Source organism: Patagioenas fasciata, chromosome 12 (genome assembly GCF_037038585.1).
Source record: "Patagioenas fasciata isolate bPatFas1 chromosome 12, bPatFas1.hap1, whole genome shotgun sequence".
Classification (NCBI taxonomy): Eukaryota; Metazoa; Chordata; class Aves; order Columbiformes; family Columbidae; genus Patagioenas; species Patagioenas fasciata.
The window spans coordinates 12,896,251-12,907,657 of record NC_092531.1 but is presented as its reverse complement, the minus strand read 5'-3'; the positions used below and the strand labels follow the sequence as shown (position 1 = coordinate 12,907,657).

The following is an 11,407-nucleotide window of genomic DNA, read 5'->3' as shown; positions in this document are numbered from 1 at the left end:
TTTTTTTTGGCAACTATAGCTTAGTCAATTTTTAAGGAAAATAATTACTGGAATGCAGTAACAAACCCTCTATTTTGAACAAGTAACTTTGAATAATAGGGGACCTGCTGGGAAGCAGGAACCAACTACTGTCTGAATTTGAGGGTTTGTAGAATATGAAAGGAAAATACAGCTAAAGCAGGAAAAAAAAATATCAAAATGAAAGAAAAAATATCACAAACATACCTTTGTTAGAAAATGCAGTAAAAAACCCCCCCCACCACAAAATCTCAGAATTCTGCCGTCCTTTAAGAGGAGATAATGAATCAAACTTCGTTACCTCTTTTGTTTATTGTGCAACAAAAGTAGGGAAGAACACAAGAAGAGATAACTAGATATGCCTAAGAACACTGTGACCTAGTTATATAGATGCTGCACACACCCATTACATCTGAGAGCAGCTTTCCTAATCCCCAGGCTAAAATTCATGTGAAATCCAGGATTTCAAGAAAAGAATGTGGAACTAATTATTTAAAATACATGCACTATCTGTCCGCAAACACCAAACTGGATTAAATCGCTTGACATGCATTTTGCCTAGTGGGTACAGTTCAAAATCTTCAATTTACAGACAGACATTTTAGGGTGCTATACATCTGTTCCTATGGGAATCCTGCGATTGAGTTATCTGCAGCTGCAGGGCTGGGCTGTAAGTTTTAGTCCAGCTGAGCTACAGAAGAGAATCATCACAAACTCTTAAAACCTTGTTGAATGTTAAACCAAGTGGTAGAGTGCTCCTGTTACTAATAAAAGGCTGTTTCCAGTCAACCCATCTATGAATGGCAACCTTGTCACTTAGTCTGAGACTTCTGAATCATAGGCTATGACGCAAGCCAGCCCACTCTGCTGGGTGACAGGGTGCTTATCCCATCTCTAGGCAGTGCTCAAAAGCTAACCACAGTCCGGGCTCACTTAAACCTCTGAGCCTTTATAAGGGCAGAAGTGGACTCTTCGGTATTGACTGTGACTCTAGAATCTGGCTTCTAATATGCAGACCTTCTTCACTGATTTTGTCTTACCATACGTAGATCACAAAGCTAGAGGTACACTATATAAAAAAATAAGAGGGTGCTTCCCTGTTTAATATAGTAATTTTTCTGTAAAGTGTTGTAAAAGTCAGTATCAGAAATCTTTCCTATTATGAACTAGAGGTTGTCTTGGTTTTGCAGAAGAATTTTAATTGAAATCTTTAAAACTAGAGCTTGGAGTTAATTTATCCTTTGAAGTTAGAAATCCTGATCTCAAGGGATTCATTCTGCTTTGACTGTGGGTTTTGTGTAAAGCAAAGCCAGATTGTTTTATTTGGTAAAGACTGAGCAAGCTGTTACTGACTTTTAAATATTCAGGATCTATTCCAAAGCATGACGGTTGCTAACATGAATGATATAATTTTTAATGGCTTTTAAAAAAATTTTACAGTCTGTGCTGTAAACTACCTCACTTCCAACTTTAATTGCATGATCTAATGTAGGGAAGTCTATAAGCAAGTAGTTCAGTGAGATTGTTTTAAGCTAATACGACTGTAAGCTGTAAAAAGTGAGGAGGCAGCATATATTAAGCTCTGTCACTCATCTTCTGGTGATAAGCTTTCAGCAAATCAGAGGGGTTAATTTCTCAGCCCAGCACAACAAAATGCAAATTGTTAAAGGCTATTGTGAGCTGTAGTATGAGCAACGCTTCTCCTGCTTTCATGTGGTGCAACCGCCTGGCAGCCTAGCCAGAAATCTGCTGCTTTACTCATGAAAATTTTTTTTCACGGTGTATTGCCATGCAGATAAAAGGAAATCCAAACCCATTTTATTGACATGACCTCTGGGGAGTCCCCAGTCTATTTCCAGTTAAAGCAAAATCCAGTGGTTTGGGCACTGATTTAAAACTTCCCATGGAGTGGTATAATAAGAAACATATCTTCAGTCACCCACAGAAATTCACTTTCATCCTTCCAAACTGCAGATGATTACAGTATCTAGCACCTCCTAGACCCACCTGGATTTTTTGGTCAACTTCCAGTGACGCTTGAGCCACCTGTCCAGAGAAACCCTGAAGAACTCGGACCACTTTGTCGCATTGCCAGAAAAACATCTCAGGTGATTCTTGCAGGCCAAACGGGGATTCATGCCTGATAGTGAGGACAGAATTCTCTCAGAGAACAGCTGGCCAGCCCCAGACCTCTACTGCCAGCCAAGGGAGATCCTACAGACTAGGGATATCTGTGCATAGTACATCTTTCACTGAGGCACAGCTGGATTCTGAATTACTAGCATTTTCTGTGTAAACAGGATTTAGATTATGGGATTTAAATAAAGCTTACATTCCATTTTCAGGTAGAAACAATATGGTAACTCTTTGTCAAATCTGAGCTTCTTTACGTGGAGCTCTAGCATGCAGGTATGTGCAGAAAGGAGGGTTCAAATCCCATCCTCTTCACTGTGTGGGGAAGAAAAGGTGAAGCCAAGTCTTAATACCTTAATTATAGAAAGAGTAGGACACTGCGACACAGACAGCCACAGCATTAGTACCTACAGCTTCTCTCTTACTGACAAAGGGTACACTCTGCTGTCCAGCACCAATTCTGAGACCAGGATTGCAGATGAAGGAAAAAGCGGAGACAGACTGGGCTGCACAGTGCCAAAATCTATTAGAAATAAGATATGGCATAAGTTAATCCTACTGATAATAAATGCTTATGCATCCCCCCAAACAAAAAACCCAACTGGATTTACTTCTTGTAAATATTCAGAGAAATAACTTAAGGAATAAATGAAAGGAAAGTAGAAGTTTTTTTGTAGATAACAAAATGCAAATTGGGGCTTTAGGTCCAAAGGAGATTCCAAATCTGCAGTTACCAGAGGTTCAGTGGAAAACTGGGCTGTTTTTTGAGATATACACACCTAGTTTAGACCTTGAGGCAGGCAGTTCCTTTAACACATGGTGCTTTGCACAGGGTTAGCAGCAAAATACAGGTACGGACTCTGCTTCTTAACAGAGATGCCAGTTTTACCTGCTGAGGGAAAGATGAGGACAGGTAGAAGAATTAGCCCAAGGCAGCTTGCTTGCTGGGGGCCAAGCAACCTGCAAAGCACCACAGAGAGCTGGCCTTTATATTCCAAAGTATTGGTCCTTTTACACAAAAAACAGATAAGCAAAGACTGTAGATGGCTGTTTCTTTCATGGCACAATATAGATGAAAAGCCAAAGTCAAACCTACCTAAGTATTGAGAGAGTTCAGATTCCATTGCTGGTTTGTTTTTATTTCTCCCTAGAGACCCCGTAAATAACAGCACTAATTACTGTGGCTTCATTTCCCGTAGTGTAAGATTTGCACGGGCACCACTATTCTAAATCCAGCTCTGTACCTAACTCTCTAAAACACTTGGTCAATTCTTTCGTTGCTTTCAAGTGGCAATCAGTAATCAACCTGCTAGCAATAGAAACCTTTTAATCCCTTGAGAAGATAATTTCCTTGGTAATTTAACTTGACTTTCATATAGAATGTAGTCCTTTGTAAAAACAGCAGTTTGCCTTTTGACCAACAGCAACTGCATTTTCATAGTCTTGTCATACACTGAAACGCCAGGTTCAGCAGTTAGCAGGTGTAAAAAGGCTTGGAAAAAACTCAGGAGTGCAGGTTTGTCAACAGCTTTCCAGACTTGTGAGAAGAACTGTGCTGAGAACCACACCTCCCACACCCAAGGAAAATAAACCAAAACAGAGACCTTGCATGGGTGACAGTCGGGGGACACAGATGGAGTTTTTAGGTGGGAAATAATTCCAGGTACATAAATGATACATTAATACGTATTTGAGAAAGTTCTATGAATTTCAATGATAAGGCATGTGCAATTTACTCTCTACCTCTTTTTATGACTAAGGGCCAACACCTCCCTAGCCACTCAGCCTAAAAGGAGGCACTGTATTTATATCTTCCCTGTTTTGAACCTCTCATCAGAGACACCGAAAAGAAAATATTTATCGAGTAGCACTTTTACTAAGGAAAACTTTTATTTCAACTGTGCAATCAATCAGTATTTAGACGGCAGTTTCATAAACATTTGGCATTTAAACTTCTATTACTTTTTGGCATGACCTTGGGGTAAGTATATAAACAACCCTGGAGGGGAAAAATGAACCAACACACTAGGTAATATTTACTAGAATGCTAGAAAAAGAAAAACAAATCCATATTATTAAACAAAATAGTTTTTAAAAGACATTAAAAAGTTACATTCAAATCAGGGCAAACATTAGCTTCCCTCATGCAATGGAATTCACAGAGCTGATCCCCTGAGACAAATATAAAATTAATCCAATTCAGCTCCATCCTCCATTAGCCAGTCAGCCATTGCCGCCCTTGGAAGAAAATGGCACATGGAGTGAAAGGATCCAGACCACCACAATATGAGATACATACCTGGCTCCTACACTGGCACTTCATTCACAACTTTGAAAAAACCCAAAAGCCAAACAATCAAAAGCAACATCTGTATAAGTCAGTTTTTCATATACAGTCAGTCTTTACTGAAAACACACCAGGCAGATGCAATGTGGGTATATGCAACCACAAAAAGCTGAAAACTTCCAGAAGGAGCACAGCTCACAATGGAACTAGACCGCCCAACACAGCAAAATCTTAAGCATGTATTTACATCCCTTTTGTGTCAATTAGGACCAGTCTCAGTGTAAATCTAGAGGAATTTCAAAAAATAAACTTACTTGCATTTGAGTAAAACTGAATTCTTTTCATAAGGGCCTCTATTAACAGAAACCAATTTGGTTTATGACTTTTATATTGAAGAATAGTATACTCTGTGAAACACATGCTCTAAATTATACAGTTACACAAATAATATATTTTTAATTTGTGTTATTATAGAGAGGCGTTCCATATTTCCTGCAAATTCATTCACTTTAGAAATCACTTGGTATTAGCAGAGCTGCAGCTGCAGCAACTAGTAAATGTGTAACAATTGTTCAAAGTAAGAACTACCTCTTCAGCAATTACTAGGTGTAATTCTGCTTTCCATTTTACCAGAACAACTTCAGTAAACTGATTTCTGTGAATACCACTAGAGTTACACCTGTGCAGCTCTCTCTTCAGTTGGTGTAAATGAGACTTTTGGCTAAACATGGAATGCCCTACAAGATCTACCAACATTGCCCACGTTACAAGATGGACTTTTCCCTTCATTAACTTCATTCTGTAACAAATAAAATAAGCAAGAGTTCCTGGTCTTAGGGCTTACACATTTGCTCAGAGTAACATCGTACTGAGACCCAGCATTCCAAAGTAACTATTCTTGTGTATGCTCAGGTTGCAGCAAATTTTAAGTCATTCAAGTTGCCTTAGTTTGCAATGACAAAGAGCTAAAGTGGTTTGAAATACTCAATATTTACTACAGGCTAAGACTGGAATGCATGAAGACTTGCAGTGGAACTCTGATGTACGGTATCCTGTTATCTCACAAAAATCCATTTGCCAATGGGAGTTTTAACTATGTAATAATGCTGTCCTTTAAAAATAATAATACTGTGAAGAATTAAAAAACAAACAAAAAGCTGATTCAGTCTGTCCAGACCATGCAAACCAAAATAAAAATTAATTCTCTTATTGTCTTAAAAACAAACAGGAGGAGGACCCTGCTTGGAATAAGGCAAACAAGATTTAGCTCATAGTCTAAATCAAGCAAATAAAACCAAAGAGGAAATGAACTATGAAGAATAATTAAAACAGGTAAAGAAATCTCTCAATCTTTTCTGTTAAAATCTCATAAGTTATACACAAAATTCACAGCTAATATAAGAAATTATTAAAAGTGATATGTAGATTTTTTCAAGTTTCTCTTATAAAACTAGAGCTAAAAAAAAAAAAAAAAAATCAATTGACAGGGCCTGTTCTACCCAGCATACTCATTCCCAATTCCCTCGCATAATTCCTGAAAGATGAGTACTTATTTGTTACATATGAAGGACACAAGTGTAACTGTGGGCAGACTGAGCTTTGGTTTTAGATCCTGGACCTGCAGAACAGGCATTGCTATCACAATTGAGCGGCAGAGTCCTTCCTTGGAAACACAACGAGCATGATAAGCCAGTTTTCAGACTTCCTCTATAAGGGTTACATATGCACTCATTACACCAGCCATGGCTCTTTAGTTCTTAATAGACTTAAACAAAATCAATTCACATAGTGTAACACTAAATCCCACATTTATGTTCATCTCCCAGAACATAATCACTTAAATTCATAATTTAAAAATGATATTTTTTTCTCCAGGACCCAGTTACTACAGACATAACCAAGAAAACATACTGGAAAACTTGAAACCATTCTGCCTGCTGTGTTCTGCCAGCTCTTTCTAGGCAAATGGAATGAACAAAGTTTACATATTGAAAGGCTGATTTCCTCAAGTAAAAACTTTTAAGAAAATATCTGTGATATCACAGCTATAATTACATGTCTTGGCTTCAAGGATATGAAGCATTTAAACTTTGAGCCCAATTTTGCTTTGTTACAATCATGAAGGACTGATTCTGCTATTGAGTTCAACAGAAACAGTATCAATTTCTACACAATTTTTCTGGAGATTCCTTTGCTTACATCGGTGGAGTTTTCAATTGTAAGACAAATTTTCTCTCACAAAATCTTGTGATATATTAGTAATAGGCTGTGAATTTTGAGGACAATGTATTTTTTGTTCTGTAGTAATCTTGACTATGTGACAAAGTAAGTGGAAGCACATGAACGTAGACTGGGTTGTGGAGAAACATGTATTTGGTTAACATAAACACAAAGACAGAATAATTAATGTCTAACTAAGTTTGCCTATATGCTGAGGTAACCTTAAATATCTTTGGTTTTCTTTATTTGCTGATAAAAAGTACCTTAATAAAACATAAAGTGATGAATACAGTTCTGGATGCACTGCTCTCTAATACACTGAGTATTTTCAGCTCTTCAGCTATTGAAGTTAGAGCATCTATATTAGACTTATGACTTTTATATGAAGTCTGTTTCTCTCAAATTATCCATGGGTTAAGCTACAGTGCGGGTCTCTGGAAGAAAAGGTTTAGGATTTAAAGTATTTGCTGGTAATGAAGGTCCTAAAATTACATATGATTATCAGTACTTACAGCAAATAAGTCTTTGGAGAAGCAAACAGTTACCCCATGCATATCAGCTCTTTCTGAATGAAACTAACAAAAGAGGCTACTGTGAAAGATGAAGTGTGAAACTTCATGCTACAGTTACACATTCTTACTCTAGTTTGATTAATTCACACTTTACCTAACTAGAAACAGTACTCTGCTGTACACTAAACATTTTTCCTGATGAGACCAAAAATAAATCTTTGGTGAAAAGGTTTTCTTTTTCTTCAGCAAGTAGATAAAAAACTGTTCAAAAAATATTTTAATACTGTATTGTTGATCAGCTACATGCTGGAGAAAAAAATTACGCTTCCAAGTCTTTGGAGATATCTGCTGGTATTATTATAACTTTCTTTAAAGGCTGTTGTAACAAGAAGGTAGTTAAAATTGTAGAAGCATACAACTCATCTATGCAATCAACTACTACAATCCAGAAGCCCTATTGTTTTTTGTTAGTAACTACTTGCAGATTAAAACGTATTCAGCTTTTCAAACCTATAGTTTTTAACTAGTTCCATTATTTTTTGACAGTATGCAGCTTCCTGCTCTTCTACAGAAAAGTCTTTGGTATAAGATTATTTTTAAAGCATTTGAGTCAACACTGTTATAAACTGGTGAATGTGTACTGTTTGGTTTGGAACCAGCAGTTACAAGGTAAAGAACTACAGTAACTAGAGGCTGATTCATCAACACAAACAGACATAACAGCAGGGCTTACTGACGGCTTCTGACTGCATTGTGATCCAGGAGGAACAACACACAAGTCAACCTGGCTACCTTAAGGGTGACATCTTGGCCCCACTAAGGCCAGTGGGAGTTCTGACAGACCTCAATAGAGCCAGGAGTTCCTATGGTTGCTTCTTCACAACAGCACATTTTTCAACTCTTTTTTTTTAAGTAAAAACATATGTCTGGTTTTTTTTTTCTTTCTTTTTTCTTTCTTATTTTGAAGTAAAATAGGGGGAGAGGAGGAGTGGATGGAGAAGAAGACTAGATATATTAATAGATACAGGCAAGCTTATAACATTGGGTGATTCCAACCTCCTCCCTCTCTCCTATTAAAACAAACAAAACATCATACCCTGTCAGTTTGCTCCACGCTTCTGTGAGGCAGCTCAAAAGTAATAAACTGTTCCCTGAGTACAGGAAAAAACAACAACAACAACCAACCCCAAAATACACTAGACTAACTTTTAAAGGAGGTAGTATAAAACAGGAATTGCATGGTTTCAAGGCAGTAGCAGTACTCACCTCTTTCAACAGACTCTTCAACTAAAGCTCTGGCTTTTTTATTTCTCATGGTAGCCTAATCAGAGTTTTAGATTGGCATGTGGGTAAAGTCACTCCTTGAGCTAAAATTCCTGGCTAACAGCACACTAGGTGAAGGCAAGGAGCAAGGCTGCATCCAAACCACAGCTCTGAGACATACTGGATGCTAGCAGTGCTTATCAGCACTCAAAGCTGGGTAAAAATGAATTATAAACTCATTATATAGTTTATTTAGAACATCTAAGAAGCATTTAAGGCATCTTTCTGTACTCCAAAGCAACTTTATGAATACTAAAAAGGCATAAGGCAAATCAGTAATTTCATAATATATAATGCAAGGCACCATTGCTCAGAAGTACTGTGATACTGGAACACTCAGCATTATACTCTATTCTGTGACTCTCGGGCAGAGCCAAACTGGAAATGCTGAATACTTCTTCATTTTGCCATGCTTTTTAGCATTAACTGTCAATAAAGGGGCAACATTTGTCACTGTGAAGAACGTCCCAGAGCCCTAAGGATATAGCATACATCCTGTCAGCAGTTGCTGGCACAAGTTTCTGGGGGAAAGGCACTGTCCTAGGCTTACTGGGGTTATGAGAGGTACCAGAAATTTCATGTGGCTGTATATGTGGAAGCACCAACTCCACTTTTCCAGTTTTTAACATTCTCTATGTCAACCACATTCAATCATTACTTTTTATACTCTGAGGTTTCCTTCTTTTTAAAGACAGAGCTTCAGCTAAACAATCTTGTTCACCTACCTATACAACTCCCTGATCACTGAGTGCACACAGGTGCACACACAACACACATATATTCTACACACAACTGAAAATTAAAAAAAAAAAAAAAGAAAAAAAGAAACTCAAAATAAAACAACACTACTAGGAAGTATCATCAGTTCCATAGCTGAGACCAACTAGAACACAAATGAGGTAAAGCAGTCATCATTCAGAGTTCACCTCTCGGCAAACTGAGGTAGATAGTCAGCAAAAGGGCCAACAGCCTTCCCTTTGCTCCAGTGACATTTTTAACTTTAGTCAGAAATTTTCACTGTCCTTTCACATTTGTTGACCACTGAACATTCAAAATGAGTTAAAGAAACAAAAACAAAAAAATCAAAACCAACCAAAACAAACATTCAACAGAAATACAGGATCACCTGCTACATTGGTCAGGCTTTCCACAATAGAACTTTGGCTCCCTGTTCATTGTCCTTCGAACAGACATACACTGCTAGAATGTCTGGCGTGGCCCTAAGGATGGCAGTTTTGCACTGCAGAGTGTATCTGAAGAGGTGAGGTAGGAGTCTGGTCAGCAGCGACTGGCAGAGGAGACTCTGTGCAGTTACTTATGGCAGGGCTTATCATGTTTGTACCCAAGTCACTGCTTACGAAAGGACTGGTGGTGGGAGGTGTGTCACTTGTGACAGAGGAGAGGTGTATCTCATCATTGGATTCATGGGAAAATCTTCCAGAGTCACCAGTCCCGTGGCTTCCTTCGCTGTTTGCCGAATGCTCTGTATCAGCAGTAATACTGAAAGGCACCTGGAAACTGGACTGCTGGCCAGGAGAGCTGGGGGAGCCATCCTCACCGATCAGCACAGTGGTGCCTGGCTGATACAGACACACCGCCCGGGCAAATCTTCTCTGAGGCTATATAAAAAGCAGAGAGAAAAAGGTTGCTCAGCCTCTGAAAAGCTCAGCCATAATTTGAATTTTTACTGCATTTCCTATCTCCTATTTCACCAGAGTGCCTACAACAGCACTGGCTTGAAACAGTCCGCGCTTTCCTATAGGAGGTTAAAAAGAATCAATCTCAAGTCTTGCTCATACTTTTCCATAATAGATGAAATAATCCCTTCTACCTAAGCATGGCTAATCAAGAATGATTTCACTGGAGAGACCTAAATGGTATTTTAAAAACATACTTGATAGAGGTCTCTCTCTTCCCTTCAAACATATTCTTTAAGAATTATTCCGAGGGTGATAGCAAATATTTTGCTTATACAGGCATCAGAAATATGCAGCTGTTTCTGGAAATATTTTGGAATATGAATTCACAACATGGATATCAAGACTTTCTATTCCTTAAACACATAAGAGCACAATATGAGTTACAATTCAATAATCATTAGTTAGATGACCTGTAGGTGTGAATTTGCATGATAATGTTCAGGATTTGGTTTAACACTTCAGTTTTAAACTGTTATTTTTCTCGTCCAACCAGCAAATGTGTCCAGAACAATAATTTCAGAAGCCAGACAGTTCTACTCAGATTCTCAGTTTCTTCAGTAAGTAATTTGGGTAAATCATTTAATTTTCCTCTTTTGGTTTCTCTTCAGCAAACAAAGTTTTAGCTGTCAGAGTAGGAGGATACTATTTTAATTTTTATTTATAAATAGATAATTAATCTGTATTTATGTTTATACAAAGTCACTGTAGATGCTATGCATAAATCCAGTACACAGAAATCCTTTTGCTCACAGCTAAAAGGGCACTGGCAAGAAGCCAACCAGTTCACTCTGAAGAGTTACAATATCTGGCAACTTGGGACAGACAATGAAACTTCTGTAAGACTTCAGTACAAGGTAGAACACCATCAACCTTAACACAACTAAAACCATCCAATTAAAACTTAGACTACTAACTATGCTTTTCCATAAACAGGCAACTATGCATCTTCCTTTGCCAATGTATTACAGTAAAGATTGTGCATCTCTGCCCATCAGAGCAATTACCTCCTCAGTCTTTGCCTTCTTAGTATCTTGGAAGAACAGCCACCTTTTCTTGCAGTTAGCCTTTGTGACAGGCCCATAGCTATTAATAATCAGATCAGATCCCCCCTACAAGAGTGGGAGACACACAGACATTTATTTTAACAAACTAAATTTCTACGACATTTGAAAATATTTTTCTATTCCTACATATTGGCTCCATACTGAAAAGGA

General features: G+C 38.0%; 1 protein-coding gene across 1 annotated transcript in view; it reads right to left on the bottom strand.

Annotated features, from left to right (window-relative positions):
- Positions 1-4,022: 4,022 nt before the first annotated feature.
- PRTG (protogenin) overlaps positions 4,023-11,407 on the bottom strand; it is an 85,773-nt gene continuing 78,388 nt past the window's right edge. Inside the window, exons 19-20 of the mRNA XM_065847692.2 lie at positions 11,198-11,302; positions 4,023-10,112 (exon numbers count right to left, since the gene is read on the bottom strand). Coding sequence (XP_065703764.2) covers positions 9,714-10,112; positions 11,198-11,302 — 504 coding nt within the window. The 3' untranslated portion in view covers positions 4,023-9,713. The remainder of the gene's footprint in view (positions 10,113-11,197; positions 11,303-11,407) is intronic.